General features: G+C 37.5%; 1 protein-coding gene across 1 annotated transcript in view; it reads left to right on the top strand.

Moving 5' to 3' along the window:
• Window positions 1-2,453: 2,453 nt before the first annotated feature.
• Window positions 2,454-21,952, top strand: part of LOC145995344 (epoxide hydrolase 4-like) — a 106,705-nt gene continuing 87,206 nt past the window's right edge. Inside the window, exon 1 of the mRNA XM_083131955.1 lies at window positions 2,454-2,786. Coding sequence (XP_082988081.1) covers window positions 2,580-2,786 — 207 coding nt within the window. The 5' untranslated portion in view covers window positions 2,454-2,579. The remainder of the gene's footprint in view (window positions 2,787-21,952) is intronic.

Here is a 21,952-nt window from a genome sequence, read left to right on the forward strand (position 1 = left end):
AAAGCTTGAGAAGAATAAAGAAATTATACGAATACCACTATTTAAATAGGAAACAGGAATAATCAATACAAAGCAAAAGTTCACATTTGAATTCGTTTATATGTATACAAAATTTAGAAAGCTATAAATTGTATTTGAGACTATAAATAAATGACTCTAGAATTAGATCTGTTTTATTTGTATATTATATCTAATATGTTGTTTAAACTATATAGATAGTTTTTAATATTAAAAGCAAAATCCAAATCAATTCCATTCGGGACAATATTATTATGTTTACTTAATAATCTAATGATTGGAGAATTTTGATGGAATTTTGTGTTTGATTTATTGCAGTAAAATGGTTGTCTTACTCTTAATACCTTATAATTGACGTTAAAGTTTATCAACTGTATAAGATTTTCACACTCAAGTATACCATTGACAAGTTTGTATAGGAATATATGGTCAGCCGTTTCGCGTCTTCGTTGAAGTGTATCACACGAGAATTCATTTAGTAATTTAACATAGGAGATGCGATCCGCATATGAAGATCTCTTGTATTTTTTGTAGTAAATATGTCGTAAAAATTTATTCTGAATTTTTTCAATTTTATTGATATGGCATGAGATATATGGGTTCCATACCGTACTCCCGTATTCTAATTTTGCTCGTACAAGATTATTAAATAAATATACTAAAGAGTTGATATTAAATAAATCTTTGGAGTTTCTTAAAACAAAGCCAAGCATTTTATAAGAGTCGTTAACTACTTTTTCAATATGAGTATCAAAGGTGAATTTGTTGTTTAACCATATTCCTAAATCCTTGGTAATGGTTTTTCTACTTAAAGAATTACTGTTAATTATATATTTGTGAGTGTACCTCATATGTCGTCGAGCAAAAGAAAGTACAAAGCATTTATTGACACTTTAATGTACCCAACTTTAATGTTAGCATGTTTCTTATTTTGTCACTCCATGTTACATATATGTAAAACATATATTGAGTTGTTGAGTTGGTGTCCACTTTATGCACAGTAAAGTGTAAAGCATTATGTTGTACACAAACGTTATACATGTTATATGTACAAAAAGAATTATCTTCGGAATGCTTTTATCATTCATTTTCTGCCATTCAAATATACAGTTTGTGTGGTTGTTTTCCATTATTAGCTAATGTGAAATTGACGGTGTTGAAAAAATATTTCAAATCGTTCGTTCCAAACAAATGCTTTAGCACCGATGTCTACCCCCTTTTTGCATAATTTATGAGGATAATAACGTCTTTGATACTACTACTATTACTACCACTAGTAGTATTAGTAATACTAATAATAATAATACTGCCATTATTAATGTTATTATTATTATTATTATTATTATGTTTATCTTGGTACTTGCATCCCCCACGACAAAAATTCGTGGTTGCACTTCTGTCAGCATTACTTCATGAAAACTAAAGTGGACAACCACCTGCTGTTGTCTCGACTCAGTACGGCCTTGTAATCAAGGGGTCCCGGGTTCGATACCCGGTGGGGGCACATGGCCCAGTGGTTCGGATCCCACTTTAAACCGTAGGTCTAGTCCCGATTAGCCTTACTGTGCATAACATGGACTTAAAACACCAACTCAAACTCGGATCCCACTTTAAACTGTAGGCCCAGTCCCGATTAGCCTTATTGTGCATAAAGTGGATTTAAAACACCAACTCAAACTAAGATCCCACTTTAAACTGTAGGCCCAGTCCCGATTAGCCTTACTGTTCACAAAGTGGACTTAAAGCACCAAATCAAATAAAAAGTATAGACTCAGTACGGTTGGTCAGTTGCAGAATGGCGTCCTCCTTTAATCCACAAGGTTGCATATCTTTTGGCAGGAAAAATTTTGATGACTGGACCATTAATGGACACGAATTATTTTCTTTGCTTGTTTTTTTACATCCTTAAGAAATTGTGTACTATATGCTTTCAATCCAATTTTCATTGAGGGGTATAAAAACATCCCTGGTAGCGATAAAAATAATTTTCTTTTGCCGGGGATAATTGTTTTCTCTGGCATCTCCCCCGTTAATTCGCACACTGCTGCCATGTTAGTAAGACCCTCGAGAATTTGAAACGGAAATCTGTAGTCCCCCCACTTATATCAGGTTGGGGCCGTCACTGTCTCCGAGCCGGAAAAACCCGCGTACTTACGCCCACATTCTATTATTTTAGTCAGAGTGGAGAGTTCGAGAGACATGTCCTTCATTTTCATTCAGCGCCGAACTCGTACGAACAACGTTCCTAAATCTGAGGTCAATTTGTGTACCTGGAATACTTATAGGCAACGTGAAGGATTTCCACTTGACCTCACATCGTTGGACGTGCACCAGAGAACGAGGGGAGAGGGGATAAAAGTAAACTGTAACCGAACTCCAAGTATCGCCGATGGATCTGTGTCAAGCCGCCAAGTGCTGGTAGAGCTAACGAACGCAACACCCAGCGCCTCTGCTGAGCACCTGCAAAATTAATCTTACAATCATTTGGTTGTAAGCTCTTCTGTCGGACGGTCGTAAAATCGCTGTTGTGCGCTTTACAGTCGAGTTAACGACGTGTCTGCATGAGTATCCTGGTCAGGGTGCGTGAAGTGTTGTTGAAGGCATGCATCGTGACGCTGGCTGTGTTCTGTGGGTCACTGATCACCACCGTCTGCCTCGTGAAGTGGGCACTGGACTCCCGCGCATTCTGGCTCCTGCGGTCACCTGAAATCCCGCCCTCCTGCCTGCAGGACCCGCAGCTCGGTGTCCAGAGACATGTGCAACTCAAGGTAAATATATACAAAGCACTTTATATTTATTTGAACTTATTCTTGTGGATATTTTTACTATTTTTTCACACTTTAACCCTTAGCATACCCTTGCCGTACGAGAAACGTACTTTCCTGAGTGAGCTTACAGACACAAACATTTTTTGTATCACTAAAATTCAACAAACAATTTTGTAATTAATTCGGTTTCCGTTGTTGTTTCTGGAGGTGCAGTTTTATAATTATTACAAAAAATACTATCATTAATAAAAACGAAGAACCGATTATGTACTGTTACTTGCACAGGTATCACAACACAACACAACATTAACTAAAACAAAAAACAAATATTAATTTTGCAATAATGCTTTTTTGTTTAATTAGGCCGGACTCCGTGGCGGAGTGGTTGTCGACCTCCGTAGCGGAGTTGTTAGCAGGGCGCGTTACGAAGCCCCTGGGTTCGAATCTCGGCTAGGACATGGATGTTTCTGTTTGTCCGAAATGAGTAAAAACGAGATTACAGAGTCATTCCATGCGAAATCATCACAGCCCCCAACCTGACCATCTCCGATTTTCATGAAATTTGGGGACTTGAAACTATGCATGGAACTTAGTAACTGAAAATTTTTAGTCTCGTGCGTCTTGTAATTGTTAAATTATTCAAGGTCAAAGTTAGCAGAAATTGCCCTTTTTGAACCCGCTTTGCTATACTAAATGTGCTGTAACTCCGCCACTATTTCGCCTAGGAAGCTCAAATAAAGCTTATTGTACAGGGAATTGAACAAGCTTTCCAGTGATATATAACAAGCCTACATTTGGATAAAAATATAATTTTGTCACGTGACCTTGACCTTTGACCTTAAATATCTCAAAACATGTCATCACCAAAAATCGTGAAAAAAATATATTTGGTCCCTCATACCATACTCTAAAACATATCAAAAAATCATTCTGGGACTGCAATGGGATCAGAAGATACAAAATAATATGTGTAACTATGTGACTGATAAAAGCCTCATTACATGAACTATGACGAGTCAAAAGTCCTTTAACACCCCCTACAAAATGTAAAGGAGTTATGCTGGTCATGAAAGAAATAGGTTAGGCACAGGGAGATCTCTAGCTGTGTGTGTCAGCGAAGGTCCGGCATATTGTTGACCGCCATATTGAATTCAACGCAAAAATTTCAAAGGAAAGGGGGTGATGTGATATATCAAATCAGGCTAGAATTTCACGAGAAATGAAGCAGCGAAGGTTTTTCCAACTTATGTTTAGGCAGCAAAACGTTATACGCATATCTTTCACTTACAATATATGCACATTATAGTGTTGTCAATATTCCTGTGAGCACACTCGTTGACGTCTCGCACACTCGCATAGAACATTTGGCAATGTACGTAGCAGGTGCACCATCATCGCAGGCAGCAACTATGCCTTCTCTCAGATGGTCAATATCAGGGACTTTTAGTGCATGCACCATTCTCTTCAAATGTTTCTGAAGGTAAAAGTCCTCCTAAGATGTTAGATGTGGGGAATGTGCAGGGCTTTTAATAGATCCCCGTCTGCCCATCAATCTATCTAGAAATTTGCCATGAAGAAATTGCCAAAATGTTCACATAGTGTGGTCACACACTGTCCTGTTTCAAAACTCTGGAAAAGTGCCATATCCCGTAAGCAAGGATGAAAAACCTGTTCACTTAACATATCCAAGAAGCCCTCCCCATTTAAGGTTCCGTTGTTGAATATGTACCAACCATTCCCGTTCTCCATACCACATCATTAGCTTACAACCATTCGGCTGGGATCTGTCTACTGTAGATTATTAAATCACAGGTATTGCATATAATTTTTATTAACTTTACCGTGAACATAAAAATTAGCCTCGTCACTGAAGAATTTTTCATTCCAAAGGAAGTGTCACGTTATTCTCCACTATTCAAGTATTTGGTGAATGTTGTTGATTAAAATCATATACAATGGTGCGTATACTTCTTTCTCTCCCAAGATGTCAGCGTGATCTCGACGAGTTCCTAACACGTTAGGAGCATTCTTAATACTTTGTTTTTAACATCTCGAAAAGGAGAAAATGGTTACAAGCATGCAGTAATAACTTTTTGCTAGTTAAAGATACTTTGGAAAAACCTTGGCCGTTTCATTTCTCGTGAAGTTCTAGCTTGATTTGTATATCACTTCACACCCTTTCCTTTGGAATGTTTACGTTGAATTCAATATGGCGGGGTCAACAATGTGCCAGACTTGCGCTTGACACACTAGTTAGGGATCTCCCTGTGACCAACCTATTTCTTTCATGACCAGGATAACTCTTTTACATTTTGTATAGGGTGTTAAGGGACTTTTGACTCGTCATAGTTCATGTAATGAGGCTTTTATCAGTCACATAGTTACACATATTATTTTGTATCTTCTGATGCCATTGCAGTCCCAGAATGATTTTTTGATATGTTTTAGAGTATGGCATGAGGGACCAAATATATTTTTTTCACGATTTTTGGTGATGACATGTTTTGAGAAATTCAAAATTATATTTTTATCGAAAGGTAGGCTTGGTATATATCACTGGAAAGCTTGTTCAATTCCCTGTACAATAAGCTTTATTTGAGCTTTCTAGGCGAAATAGTGGCGGAGTTACAGCATTTAGTATAGCTAAGTAAGCTCAAAAAGGGCAATTTCTGCTAACTTTGACCTTGAATAATTTAACAATTACAAGACGCACGAGACTAAAAATTTTCATAGTTACTAAGTTCCATGCATAGTTTCAAGTCTTCAAATTTCATGAAAATCAGAGATGGTCAGGTTGGAAATTGCACATATCTGTGTTGATTTGGCATGGAATGACTACAGTAAAAATTGAGATGTGTTAAAGTTTGAGAAATGTGTGAATAACGGGGGATGCTACCGAATAGTGGTATTCCTTTTCTTTTTTAAAAAAGAAAGAGTGGTTAGGACAGCACTCTACTACGCCATGAGTCCCGGGTTCGAATCCCGGCCTGGGTAAGGGTGTTCTTTGTGAGTGTCCTTTCATCGATTTCATCTTATAGTCCCTCATCCTTATCTTCCCGATTAGCCAAAAGTGGCAGAAGAGCGAAGTAAAATAAACAAAATCAATAATTTTTAATATAAGTGCAATTAAATTACAAAAATACCATTATTGAAAAAAAAACAAGAACAAATTATTCACAGTCACTTGCATGAGTGTAATGTCGGAACACACATCCCAAAGGGGCGAGGGCTGATAGGCCTACCACGTGAATTTTGCCTCCTCCGTTACCTTGAATTTATGAACAATAGCAATACAGAAATATTCGCAACAGCCTGGCCTGGCAGACAAGAGTCGGGAAGTTTGCTAATTTTTCGATAGGTGGAAAACGAGCCAATTTCCTTCGACATTTAACATTTTATTTTAAAACAGAAAGTACACTTTTCAAAGTTTAGATGTTACCATATTTTCCTAATGGAAAAATATGTGGAATCGCTACGATGGAAAGTGAGCCCAGCATCACATGATATCTAGATATCATTATCTAGATATTATCAATAGTTTAATAGACTTACGCAATCGGGAAACTATTGAGAATATTTAGAAAACAGTGAAAGCAAACTACACGAAAATTCACGTCTATGCTCTAGAAGGAATTGTAAGCTGACGTAATTTTTCATATTTTGGAATATCACTGCGAGTTTTTGAGAGGAGAGGAAAATTTTCCCTGATGGCTGCCTAAGGTCCAGTCGAGCATTAACTTTGGATTATGTTTCCATTAAAATGGACGAAATCAATTAACTTTAGAAAAGAATGCCTTTCATGTTAGAATACTGATGATGATGTACCCATAATTCACATTAAAGAGCTACCATATTACAATAGAGAAGGCATTTTTTGAACAAAATATGACAGGCGTATTTTAATTATTGCGTTTAAGCATATAGTTTACAGTCTTATTATATATAGGCTACAGTACAGAATGCTATTATTTTTTCTTCCAGATTAGCCAAAAAGTGGCAGAAAAGCAAAGTAAAATAAACTAAATCAAATCAGTGTTATTGTATTTTATTTACTTGTCGATATTGTTTTTGTGAATTATCAGTTTGCATACTGTTAATAACTTTACCGCCTTTTTAAAACTGAAATACAACAGTGGAGTTTAATGATAAGAGTCTTTATAGCCCGCCACCATATGTTGCAGGAAAGTAACAAAAACATTGTTGAGCCTCGATACTTCGAAATCTCAAAGCACCTTAGGTCAAACGTCTACATTGGTTTTGATAACAAAACGACGATCTCGTATTACTCATGACCTGCACAAAGATACCAACCAATTTAGTGAAGGTTCTATCAAAATTAAAGATGACGATAGAATCTGACGTGCATCTTTTATTTGCACCCTGTCTCCATAGGCAGATCCAGGATGTGCTGTAAACATGCATGTGTGTGTGTGTTGGAGTTGCTTTTTCTTCTACTCTGTCTCTGAAAAGTAGCGAGAGAAGTCAAAAGCGATAACGAACATCACTGGAAAAATACGCCCTAAGAGACTCATATTTGCAATCAAAGGAGGAAGGAGAAGGATAGACAGCAGAACTCTTGAACAATGTTTATATAATACTTTAAAAGTCATTAATTTACCTTGAAAGTGATTTGATAGAAAGTCTTTGCTTACTTGACGTTAAATATTTGTTATGCATAAATTCATTTTAACGATATTTTCACTACTTTTAATATTAATATAATAATAATCATAATTATTAATAATAACGATAATAAAAATAATATTATTATTATTTAATCTATTTCAGGCTTCAAGGGTCTTGTTTCATGTTACTGTGCTTCCAAGAATTTATTCAAATAGGTCATAAATTAAACTTTTTTAAAATAAAAATGTAAATAATGAATCTCGCCTCAAATATGTGACCCCAAAGTATCAATTTGGCATTAAAAATATAAGTCTTACAAGTAGTTTTTGATTTAGGGGTCAAATATCGAGATCCAGATTTTTGCCGATATTTTTGGTTTCTGGATCACTGTGCGCTAACAGCCCCGCAGATTCCGTAGTACAGAGATGGATGGGGAGAAGCTAAAGATGGATGACAAACAGTTGATTTCATACCACTTTTCATTATGGAACAAAGATTTCTTAATATATAGAATATTAAAAATTCTCCTTTCCGAAACTTAATATGGAAATTAATATAAAATATTAATGATTCGATAATCGAAGAAATCATTCACTACTGAAAGGGTTCCTATTTGTTTATAGAGTGTCAAACAATCGTAATGTAACCCTCAGGTACGCCACGCAATTGTTTTTGAGATTAAAATAATCCATTTTTTAGTCGGATTCTAGATTACTTACGCATTTCCTAGTTTCGACCGGATTATTAAATAGTTTTTATTGATTATATTTTCATGATGTCAGATTGAACATGATTGTAAAACCTAGTTCATTGAAGTTGACTGAATGCGTCTAGATTACTGACGCATTTTCTATTTTCGAGTGGAAAGTGAAATATTTTCGGTTTGAAATCGCGTATTTACGAGTTACGATTAATCAGCATTTTCGGAAATTTAGAAAAATAAAAAAAATAGTAAGTTCTATTTCTTTAAGGTAGATGAGAATTTAATTTCCTGGAATGACAGGCGTGGTCGATCTTGTGTTTTAATATTATTATTAATAATAATAATAATAATAATAAACACCGTTGTTATTTGAGCATGAATTTTATTATTATTTGAAGTAGTAGTGTCTATTCATTTGTGCTTGTCGTTCCGGCTATTGACTGACTGAAAGCACTTTAGCGCTGAAGTGTTGATCTCCAATATAGCGGAGGTTGAGAATGTATGGCGGGAATTTTCAAACGTTTAGCTGTCGTGGCTCCCCTCCGATGCCAAAATCTGCACACGCCTTCCCCTCAATAATAATAGATACATAGATGTGGTGTGGCCATTAAAGATCAACACAAAATATCTTCAGCTGTTTATTTACTATTGGTACACATACAAGTAATGAAAATATAATCAGATGATTCATCTGACAGTCAGCTACCTAGAAAAAGAACATTCATCTCGACCTTCCAAAGAACATCAGCATTGGTAAGAAGCATCAAGGCAGGAGTTCCACAAGACTCCATACTGGCCCCGATACTATATGTGCTTTATACAGCGGACATACCGATAGCTCTAGAATGCTTCCCAGCACTTCGTCTACGATGCAGCACCTTGCATCCCGCAGACTACTAAAAGAATGCTACAAGACACTCGACAGGCAACTCCAAGAGTTCCAGATATGGTCGACCAGATGGCGCATCAAAACCAACGCCACCAGGAGCACTTCAGTAATCTCTGCCCGCAGAAGACAAGAACAGAAAACACTGGAATTATTCGGGCAGCAAATACCTCACGCAACCACAGCCAAATATCTAGGACTTACATTGACAATCAAAAACCATGTAGTAGAAATTCAACACAAAGAAAACCAACGTAGGGGACTATACGCAATGTTCAGAAATCTTCAACTCACACTAGCTACGAGAACATCACTCTACAAAACAATGATAAGACCACCCATACTATATGCCATACCAGCGTGGCATCATGCAGTCAGGACGAGAAACAGCCAAATTCTGGGATAGCCTTAGAAGGCACAGCAACTCTGCAGTCAACGCAATCTTTAAGCTCACGCATCGCACCCCTGGACCACAGTGAGCCCTTAACAACTAGAAGACCAACACCTCTAGCGACAGTAGCAGAGGAAAAGAAACAAAGACAACAAAAACGCCAATAGAAAGGGGGGAAACATTCAAATAGGAGTCAAAGAAACGGCACTCCAACATCAGCAAAACAAGAAAAATCAGTCAGTCAGAAGGCTGACACCTTGTTTGATGGGTGCAGGATTCCCTCGTACCTTCTCGAGATGTAGCCAGAACATTTAGTTTGTGAAAAATATCAGAAAGTTATGCCAATTTCTGTACGAAGGCCCTATCAATTAGGTTTTCAGCATTGGCATGGTTTCATTCAACAAGGTACAATGTCACTTCAGTTTTTTTTCTCAATTCAGGAACACGGGAGATGACAATATCCATGAACAACCAACGTGGGTTGCAGAAATAGAGAAGAAGGCATACATATATATTTTTTATTAACACATTTTAAACTTGCAGAAAAAAATACATATATATTTTCGGAAGTTCTCGAGCCTCTCCTTCGAAAGTTCGGGGCCTCCCCAGGGAGACGCGCCTCACAGTTTCAATACCACTGGTGTATGAGATACTACTTCTGCGATCATAAATGCCCCTTCTTTGGACGAGCATAGCTAAAATACTAACTCTCTGTCGTTACTAAAACTGACAATTTATTGCCGCAGTGAGATATATTTTTTACCTGTCCATATCTTGGGCATTGTTGAACCATCCCTGTCAATTTCTTTCAGGTATTGTCATTGCAAATTCTACATGGCTAGCTTTACCGTTTTTCTCATATGCCACGGATATTAAAATATGAGCTTAGTAGAGGAAAAACTACTGTGCTTTCCCTTCATATTCTTACATTGATAAGTGACATCCGTATGGAAACAGCGGTAATTTTTCAAAGGATGATGAGGACAAGTACTTCATCTCTTCAACGCATACTTACGACTGAATACTGTTATGGAACTGAAAGGAGTGGGATTGTGTGGGAGAACCTTGGAAGAGGAAACTCTTGTGCAAAATGTATGTAATCGTCATCCTTCTCATGTCATGCAAAATGGGGTGCATAGTTGTTACGTGTTCGATAGAGGAAGATGTTCGCATATGTTACCATTTTTAGAAAGAAATAGAATAACATCAAGTGACTACAAAGAATTCATGTGTCTTAAATGTTAGCTTATTACACAATACAGTTTCTGTTCCGCTTGTGAGGAAATCTGCGATTTCCCTTGCCTCGCACAAATGAGATTCCTCGTACGGTGTAAACCGATGAATGTGTTACTTCGGATTACGCCTGTTGGATCTTTCTTGCACCTGCCGCAGGAATGGAATTATCTGGTGCTTTAGGCATATGAAGCATCGATGCGGTTAAGGCCCATGGCGGTTTAGATGTAGTTCAGGAAGTCATAGCGATGATGAAAAAGAATCGGACAATCTGAAGACTAGCTGACGATAAGATTTCGTGATTTTTTTGTCCCAATCAACAATGTACCTTGATGTGTATATTTTTGTTGTCAGAGCTAGTAATTGTAATTACAATTTTTCAAAGGTTAACTCAGGTGTGTACATTCTTTGGTTTCTACTGTTGATTTAAAAAGAAAAAAAAACAACTTGCCCTCACCCCGCAAACGAAAATAAATTTGATTATACGCTTTGCTTAGGTTTGCCCCCCCCACCCAAATATCTGAAGATATCGGCGCCTATGCATCACTTCCGGTGACGTAGCCAGTTCAGCGCCATCTAACTGGATATCCAGTTCCGTGTGATTCGGCCTTAGCATTATATAATAGCGCAACTATTTTGGTGAAGAAATCTCCTCGGAGTTCTCCATTGAGAACTGCAAGTATTCATGCAATTTGGACAATGCGAACCGTGTGTTCAGGTCCGGGCTACGGGGCACAGTGCTTACCACAATGTGCTACGACGCCAGGGGTCCCGGGTTCGAATCCCGAACTGAGCATTGGTGTTCTTTATCGCGATTAGCCAAAAGTGGCAGAAAGCAAAGTAAAATAAACCAAACCAATCAATCGATCCACTTTTGATTATTGAATGTTATTGAGTTCACATCCGTCGATTTCCAGGACAGACTGTCAAATATTTTTGTAATACGAAAGCTTTTATTTCGTCGATTTTCATAAAATTCCATAATATTATTATATAAGTACTACCAAGGGTGCCTGCGAGATTTTTCCGAGGGAGGGGAGTAGTACTCAAAGTGGAGGAACGTGGATTGACGTTATCCTACAGTTAATAAAATTTTTATACCCTCCCCCAACTAGGATAAATTACGTAAGCATCCACCCCATAGACTGAATTTTCTTAATGTTCATCCAAACGATAACCCTCCACTTTTCCCCAAATTAGGCGAATAACCCCCCCCCCCGATAGTAATTTCTACTTCATTTCCATTTCTTTTGGCAATAAACAATCTTATAATTTCTATGACTATTTGATGCTCCCAGTAATTACTTATTTATTAGTGCCCACCTCCGTGTGCGTCTTATTTTACATTTTTAGGAAATCGCAATTGTAAATAGCAAATAGCTCGCGTACGCCAGGGTCTACGCTTGCAATTCTGGCAAAAATGCCTCAAGTTCATTCGCGTTACTATTAATGCGCAATCAAAAGGTAGTTTGACACTACCGGTGAGACGAAGTACTGTAATAACGATTTTGAAGCAACTAGCCTTTTCGTCGATTTGTCGTTTAGTCGTATTACACTCTTTCTTTATATTTTTGATTCGATTAAGTTAAACATATTCCAATCCATCACAGTCCGCGAACTTGCATTTTTTTGCAATCAAAAGGAGGGAGAAAACAACACTGTACATACCTCCATTAGATTTCGCATAGAGTACCTACCAGACAGCAATCTCTCACAACCAGGTTCGGTAAGACACTACAAGTCGTGGCTTCCTTCACGTCTCGTCTTCAGGATATTGGCGTCACACATAGGAACATCTCTGGGTTCGTATTCAATCACCAACATGGATACTGATTCGTGTTATTGGAGAAAACACCCAAATCAAACTGGGCAGCGATCAGCTTCGTACATTCGTCAAACGCAGCTTTCCATGTAACGTGTAGAACTAATCAGAGAAAGGAATGAATACTGCTTCGCGATATAATGTCCAATATTCGTAGAGAGAGAAAACTAATTCATGGTGCGCGCAAAAAAGGAAGAAATCAGAATGGGGTTAAGTCTCGCCAGCGAGGCAACTTGCACACTTAACCATGCGGCGCACAGAAAATTCTCTCCACACTCGTGACCCAAAGTCACGTCGTTCTTATCGCGAAGATTACAGGATCGGAACTGGCGTTGCTTTTTGCTCGGGAATCGAGCACGGGCCGAGGGGTCGGTGGAGACCTCTAGCGTGATAAATTATAATCAGGGAAAAACAACCAAGACGCAAGGTGTACGAATAAAATGAGAAATTGTGACGTTTTTCCACGCGAAAATACAATGCGTAGAAAAAAACGTCACAAGTACTACACAATGAGATAAGTGCAAACAGTGGCGGCGATTGGATTCGAAAACTAGGGGGCAAGGTGCCAAAACTGGGGGAAAAGACAGTTTACTTTCCCTCGTAGATAAGGTTTATCATGGTGCGGGGGCAAAAGTGGCAAAAAAGTGGAGGGGCAACTGTGCCCCTCACCCCCCTAATCGCCGCCACTGAGTGCAAATGATTTTAATTTTCGGTTCATTTATTGCTGATTTTCTTAATTAAGTTTTTTGACCTGTACATGCCATGTACAGTGGGATCGATGAGTATTACCGTGCAAATTGTCCATGACTATTTTCATTAATTTTTCTCTTACATCCTGTGTGTTTTTAAGCGATGGATTCTTATGTATGCTAGTGCAGAAGTTGTCAACAGCTTGTTTTGAGTTTTCTTTTAATTCTTGAAGCTCTTATTGGACCGGTAATACTCATGGATCCCACTTTACAGTGTCATAAAGGGTTTTATTGGGTTTGGATGCCGGTTGTCACACACATTCTTAATCTAGCACATAGGAGGTGATGTGATAATGAGGTTTGGCGGCTTTCCCGTCCTTATTTGTTGAGGCTGAGAGAATCTTAAAAAATTCAACAATGGATGGTAAAAAAACTTAAAATTAACGAATTTTACTTTTCACATTAAAAGTAAGTGAAATTCATAATCCCAATCTTGGACGGAAATCAATTCTACGGGAAGGGGGGAGGGGCAAGGAGGGGCAAACATTGAAGTAAAAGAAAAACAGCAAGGCTAGCAGAAACTAAGAGTAGCAGGATAAAAGGATCCTAAAAATGGAATTAGTTTTCACGTATTTGTTGCATTTTTCTTCCAGTTGGCCAAGGGCACCTGTATGAGGGGAACAGATTGGTAATCGCCACCCTCGATTTCAAATTTAATGCAAACTAAAATACATTTCGTAAAACTTGCTTACTCGCTTCGCTTGCAATGCCTGCTTTTCTTACAGTGTCGCCAAGTTCAGAGCCATAGCTAGCGGGAGTCGGACCTGGGAACCGAACGATCTGAAATTATTTGCGCCCTACAAAATCAATATTGTTTTCAGTTTGCAAAAGTATGGATATAAAAATTTTCTTACTCGTATCGCCCGCAATATCATTATTTTCTGTAATGCATTCTAAATTACCAGAGAGAGAAGTAGAACCAAATAGCCCAGTAAACGAAGGATTTTTGTCGAAAATAATTAGAGGAAATCTGAATTTTGGTGTATTGTTAGACCATCATAAAAGATGTATTGACATTCTGCTGAGGCAGTCCGAGGGAGCTTAGCCAAGTCAGAATGAGCTTTCTAATACTATTTGCTTGTTTGAATTATGAAGCTGAAGTTACGAACCTGATCTAGATGTTTGTATTTACTCAATCCAAACAAGGCAAGAATAAACCTTTTTTCCCTTTTGTAATCAATTCTTCTTGAGAGCGTTCTCCTTGGCTGAAGATAGCTGCGTGATCTTTTGCATTAGATGATAACAAGTTATACATACTGCTTTTGTCTTCTCCAACCCCACTCGCCCTCAAAAAAGAAGCCATATAATGGCCATGAGGAAACATATATATGATCATCTCGGCGAATGAGTTTTTGGATACTGTAAAAGACAGGAGACTTCGGTGTCAGTGCAACTGCAGGACCACTTATCCACATCTGATCCAACTATTATAACTATTGACTAATCATCAATATTTGCATACCCACCTGAATTATGCCAACAACAGCAACCGCTTCTTCAAGAACTACCCCTAAAACAAATTTCTGAGCATCAGCATTAGCTAGTCTCCCTTTGTTGGATGCATTAGCCTGGTTGTCCTTTCAAACCTCTTAGCTATAAAAAATAGTGACGACACAATTGATGTTGTTTCTGAAAGAGCCCTGAGGCAGTGCTCGAAGTGAGGGTGGATGGGATGGGATGTTATCCCCCGCTAGCAAGATTTTCGCAAAGTATCCTCCCAGCTGCCTAATTGTTACCATGTTAAATCATAGGAGCACCTCCATCCGCCAGCTAACCCCATGGCTCGTCCAAACATCCCCAAAATAACATTTTTCACTTCAAGCGCTATCCTGAAGATCTCTATAGTCCTTGATTAATTCACTCTCAAGTCCTGCTTTCTTTGTTTCTTTTCAACAACTGGAACATGACAGAACATCAATAAGGTGTTTAGTTTGTTTGAGTTTGGTTTTAAGGCCACTTTATACACAGAAAGGCTACTCGGGACTGAACTTACAGTTTCAAGTAGGATCCGAACCACTATGAGCCTCCACCGGGTATCAAACCCTAGACCTCTTGGAAATAAGTCGACGACGTTAACACTACGCCATCCAACCATCCATACAGCCAAAGGAACGTTAATGTCAGTGAAATTTCAATTGGTGATTGGATTGAAATGGCCATTGCCTCACAGCTGATATTATCACATTAGTTATTGCTATTGATCCGTACAGAGTCATATCATCCAATTTTCTTCTTTGCTGTCTTTGTAAACGCATTAAGAGTTTCAGGCTCTAGTCCTTCTTCTCCATACCTTATTGATTCCAGTGAAGTGAATTAATCTAATCTATGGACCATCTTTTGGATTAACAACAGCGCCGATGCAATCCACAACCGTTCTACAGTAGGGTAATCCATTCTATCCTTTTATCAGTAATCCACTAGTTTTAGCCAAACAGACTAAACAAAAACAAGTCATCTGCGCAAGTTTGACTCGAAAGGGTTCGACCAATGACTGTGTTTGCAGCAGCGTGCACGGTTTTTTCCTTCCACTCGCTTTCTCCCCTTCTCTACGTTGTGTGCGGTGCTGCTCCGCAGATTCCCCGTACGGAGTGTAACTAAGCTACGAAAACGTACTTGAAGCAATCATGTGTAGAGTTCAACAATATGAGAATGACAGAGACAGACAAGAATGATATATTTCTAAGGTAAGAAATGCAAATATTTGCATGCAGGTTATTTTGATATTTTCAAAATATGACAATTAAAATTGCATATTATATCCATCTATAACACATGGGCTACTTTAAAATGTTACAAAATAGTAACAATATTGTTTAAATGTAGCACATATGAACAGAAACATCAAAATGTGTGCATTTTTGCTGAACGCAATGAGATTAGGGGAGCGCACATAGCGAGTGAAAGCGCGCGCGCGCGTTCAAACTTTACTCGCTACAGGGCAAATTTTAGTAGCAAGCTTGTCATTATTGATATCAAATGAAATATAATTTTATACTCTACAACTTCTGTTCGGAGAATTTTTCAATGTTATCATTAGTAACGAAAATACAGTGCCAAAAAGAAAAAAATAAGTATAAAAATTTACAATTTTTCATTTTGTCTTAAAAGTACTCAAAAACCATTGATAATAATATTTAAAACATGATGAGGACCAAATTTATAAAGAGTAATGTTGTCACTGAAATTAAAAAAGTCCCGATATGTCCACTAGTTTCAGAGATATTGACGTACTAAAATACTGCATATTGAATGTTCAGGGGGCGTAGAGGGGAAGCTACGGGAAGAGGGGTGGGGATTTTTCGGAAAATACATATTTTATGATAGTCTAACAATACTCCAAAATTCAGCTTTCCCCTAATTTTTTCCGACAACCTACCCAATTTTGGCCTTCGTTTTCTGGACCGTTGCTGCTAAATAGTATTGTCTTAAATGCATGAACAATTGCTTGGAGGAAACGGATCGAGGCAAATTGGAGAGACAATTTATATAATTTTTGCTGTTGGTTTGTTATGAGGCGGATGAATTGATTATGTAATGTACCATGTCATATATATATATATATATATATATATATATATATATATATATATATATATATATATATATATTATAGATACTTTGAATACGTACACCATTTAGTGTTAACATATTGAATATTTGTAAACATAATAGCTATGTTGTACTTGAAAGTTGTAGCCTACATGTCATATATGCAAAAATAATAATATTCGTCACGAATTTTCTGTGTTTCAAGAGCATAGTTTGTGTGCTTGTTTCTAATTATTAGCTAATGTGAAATTGAACGTGTTGAAAAAATATTTCAAATAGTTTGTTCCAGAACAAATGCTTTTCACCGATTTCTGCCCCCTTTTTGGGTGATTAACTAGGATAATAACGTCTTTGATACTACTACTCCCACAACCACCATTAATAATGATAATAATAATGTTATTATTACTATTATTATTATTATTAGCGGAACGTAACCTGGTACTTCCCCCGGCTAGACAAAAATTCGTGGTATATAATTCATCTCTGATTGGTGCTAAGCAAATCGTCATGAGAGAGTTCTTGGAGTTTCAATATCATTGATGATCCTGTGCTCCCTGCAGCGAAAACGATTTTTTAAAAATTTGTCCCTGAAGTTAGGAAGCGTTCTCCGAAGAGGAAACCTTGTGTGCTGCTGGTTGAGTCTGAACTGTTACAAGTATGTCCTTTTTATGTCTAACTAGGAAAATCTGGGGACTAGTCTTCTTTTATTTCAAGTGTGAGTCTGGGTAATTCGGTGAGTAGACAAGGACGTACTGAATCTGCTTTCTCGTTGAAGCCTCCTTTAGATTCAGTGTAATTTATTTTTCCAGTTCGTTGATCTTTTGGTTTTGAAGCACTCGTCCGCTCACTTCTTCTTTGGTCTCTTCCCCTGGTTACGCTCCAATTCCCATGGTTATTGATGAGGGAAGGAATATGCAACTTGATACGCATTACCGAAGCAATTATTTTATCTGAGGAACATATTTATATGTTTTGTTAGAGCTCTACATCTGCGAAGGTCTATTTGAAAAATACCTTTAGCATCAACTTTATATATACACACACAAACACACACACACACACACACACACACACACACACACACACACACGTAAAACACAAGATGTTTCTGTCACCGTGTTTGTCTTTAGTAATTCAGTAATCTGGATCAAAGAAATAATATAGGTATACTAGTAATAGTGAAGTGAAATAAAATAATGAAATTATAAGATTTATATGCACACAGTTGCTAAATGTTATAGTGAGTATTTTTTTTATTGAAAAGTTGCTCGCGATTAAGTATTTCGTTGCCTTGCCAGTAGATACTGTTTGAGATTCTTTTTAAATAGCTTATGGCTGTTCATGGATGTTAGGGAGGTTGGGAGGAAATTCCATTTTATAGTGGCAGTTACGGTAAATGATTTTCCGTAGGTGGTCGTATTATATACTGGAACTAACAATATTTTTTTTTCGTCGTGTTACATGTTCATGTCTGCTCAAATTTGTCTAACGTTTCTCAAAGAGATATGCCTAGTACTTTATGTGCTAAAGTTAATAATTGGTATTTCGCGAAATTCTTGGTGCTAAGCCAATTCAAACTGAGTATTTCGAAATGTGGTCCCTTTTTTTTTAGTATGGAGCTGTTTTTTGAAAGCAACTGTGGCTCCGTAGATTAATCGTGATAAAACTAGACTCTCGCACATTTTTGTTTAACCTCAATGACTACAATATTCTTCAAGGAATGTGAGTCTCGAAGAGATTTTTTGGCTTTTTTACTGCGCTGAAATATGACCTGACCATTCTTTGTGGGAATCCATGATAAAGCCAAGGTTATTGGCTGCCTTAGCCGAGACCATGGACGGAAGTGCGCATGCGCCAACCGGGCGCGTTCAGTGGCTAAATAGGGGTGACGGAGCTTTGGACAGGAAGCGGGTTCCTTGAAAATCGTCTGCTGTAGAAACAGCAATGAAGTTTCAACGTAGTAACATCGCCGCCAAAATACATACAGAGATGTTTACGAATTATGTAAGGGTTAGGTAAGTCATACACTATATCATCAAACAGAACGTATCAGGAAAATATTCATATCGTCACATTAGTAGATAAACTTGTTTGTAAAGCAGTAGCTTTATTTTAGATCATTCAATTAAATTGATCTTCTTAGTAAATATTATAATTAGCACAAATGTGCAGGATAGTATTTAATAATAATGTTGTATATAGTATTATAAGTATAAATGTAGTAACTGAATGGCTTGTCACATTTTCTAGCAAAACGAGGGTGTTTTTTAGAATATACAAAAGGGCCAAAACTTCCCAATTTTCCTCATTCCATTCGAAACGGTTTGTTGCCAATTGTAAGAGCCATCACAAATCACAAACACAACACAGAAAGCGGTAATAAACACAACAAGCAAAACCACACAAGCGAAATACCACAGGGTAGTTCGGCGAGTTCTTCTCCCTGCTTCCCTCTCGCGTTTGGAATCGTCCAGCTAGTTTCGTCTTCCTTGGCCGGACTGTAACAGTATTTTCTAAATTTAATGGGTGGTTATTCAATTTGGGGAGAATCATGTTATCTGTGTAAGCTTTTTTACCAGAAATTTCGTTCCTATTATGACAAATTTTGACTTGGTTGGGTTTAATTTTAGTATGTTAGTTTGTGCCCAGTCACTTATGGCGTTAAGGTCTTTTTGTAGTTGTGATGCTGCATTTGAGAACTCGTGTATCCTTGTATGTATGTATATCTGAGTATCATCAGCATATTGGTGATACTTCGAATGCGAGCGGCTCTTATGCAAGTCCATTACATAAATGGAGAAAAGGAGAGGTCCAAGAATGCTTCCTTGGGAAGTTTCCTTCCGTTTCGAATATTTAACCACCCGGAGGAGCAGTTATTTTTGCCTCTGATTTGTACGCGCTGCTTCCTGCCAGAAAGGTACAATCCAAACCAATTATTCTGTTAACCCCAATACTACGTAATTTAGGGAGTAGAACTTCATGGTTCACGCAATCGAATGCTTTTGAGAAATCACGGCATACAAGTAAGGTGATTTTGCTTTCATCGATAGCTTTTTGTACATCATGAGCAAGTTTCAGAATGGGTGTTGTGGTGCTGTGATTGGGCCGAAAACCAGATTGATGTTTTGGAAAACTAGATGTAGCTATTACGTGTGTGAATAGCTGTTCGTGTACAATAAGCTCTAGAATTTTTGACATTATCAGAAGTATACTCATTCACATTTTGAACAGGCTTGCATTTTGCGAGTGGTAAAACGATTGCCTTTTTCCACGCTTCTGGGAAGATATCCTGTGCTAGGTAGTTATTTATTATGACTGTTATAGCATTTAGGCAAAATGGAAGTAATAATTTTAATGGTTAAGTTTATGCCATTGTCTCCACACGCTTTATTACGTATCCTCCTGAATGCCTTCCTTATGTCTTGAGTGGTCAATCTAGTAAAGGTAAATGAATTTAGCGGTTTGAGGGTCAAAAATGTGTTGCAATTTTTTTCCAGCACACCCTGGTCAGCTTCACTCTGCGATGCTTATATAAAGTAGTCAGTAATGCTATTTGGATCTAGTATGTTTTCGGGAATATCTTGACTGACATCTTTGCTACCTATTAGGCCATGTTTACGCAGGGTCACCCACATTCCTTTCGCATGATTTATGTTCTTATCGATTGCAGATTTATATTAGTGAAACTTGCTGTTTCGCACTATTTTTTTAGTTCTGTTTTTAAAGTATTTGTAGCTAGCAAGGCTATCGTTATCGCCGGTGTTTACGCATTTCAAATGATAGTAGTCCCTAAGCTTCCAAAATTCACGAACGGTGTTATTTATCCATGGTGTGGGACGCTTTGTCCCTCTGCACGTTTTAACAGGGATGTGTTTGTTCGCCATCAATAGTATTGCATCATTTATCATTTCGACCTGGCTATTTTCGTCCTCACATTCTTCTATATCCTCCCAGCCTGAATTTTTTGCATCCTCATTGAACTTGCTGATCTCTAGTTGTTTGAAGACACTGTAACGGACAAATTTCGTTTTCGATTTTTTTACACTATTATAAACCTCAAATACTGCAAAAACTTCAAATGATCAGATAAACCTGGCAATGACTGTTGATTTACATATAAAACCATTGGCTTTTTAGAACATATTATAACGTCTATTAGGGACTCCGATGTGGCAATTTTCTCGTTGGCTTTTTTACAATTTGAATGCCTTTTAGTTTGCAAGAAATTTCGATCACTAATATTTCGATTTGTTCGTCTAGTTTTTTAAAAAATGTCAATTTCTACTATTTTCCAATACTTCCTTTGATATAAAAGCAGATTCAACCCCTGTTGCATCGAGTTCGATCTCTTCTTACGATTTCGTAACCATGAAGTTCCACAACATTATTACTTATTCCAGGCTAAAATTAATAATAAAAAGTACCTAAGATCGTCAAGGGTTTAGGAAATGTTAAATTATCTCTCAATATTGCAAATCGAGAAAGAAATTGCAAAAATGGTTATTTTGGATGGAGCAATTGAGGGTTTTACTTCATTGAAAGAAATAAAACTTAAATTCCAATTATTTTCTTTCTGAGATATCAGTCGGGTTTTATAAATATTTTGTATAACGATGTTATTTTTGTCAAGAAGAGATGCTTAACTTTAAATTACAATTTTTTTTACTGAGAATATAGCCTACTGTAGACTGTATTATTTATTTTAATTATTCCTTCTTTTAATTGTAAGGTTATATTCTGGTAACACGTTTCTGGAATTTTCTGTTTCTCAAAGAATAGTAACTCCGTTTTTAAAGATATTTCTCACACACTAAGACACAACTGAAATATTCTTAAATATGATAATCTTTAAATGTAACCTCTATTATTTTTAATGAGTTTTTCTTTGTTTCCTCATTTCGAAATTTGTCCACTGTATGCACAGTAAGGCTAATCGGGACTGGACCTACATTTTAAAGTGGGATCCGAACCACTATGTGCTTCCACTAGGTATCGAACCTGGGACCCCTTGATTACAAGGCGACGACGCAACCACTGCGCTATCGGGGAGGGCCCAAGACATGGCTTAAGAAGGAAATAACAAATGACGTACATAAAACGTCACTGCTTGGTAGTGCAGGACGAGATGGCTGGGGGGGGGGCACAATCCTGCCTAGGGCGCCCAAATATCTAGCTACGGGCCAGTGAAATAGCGTCTGCATGTT

This window comes from Lepisma saccharinum, chromosome 11 (assembly GCF_977018435.1).
Source record: "Lepisma saccharinum chromosome 11, izLepSacc3.1, whole genome shotgun sequence".
In the NCBI taxonomy this organism is placed as follows: domain Eukaryota; kingdom Metazoa; phylum Arthropoda; class Insecta; order Zygentoma; family Lepismatidae; genus Lepisma; species Lepisma saccharinum.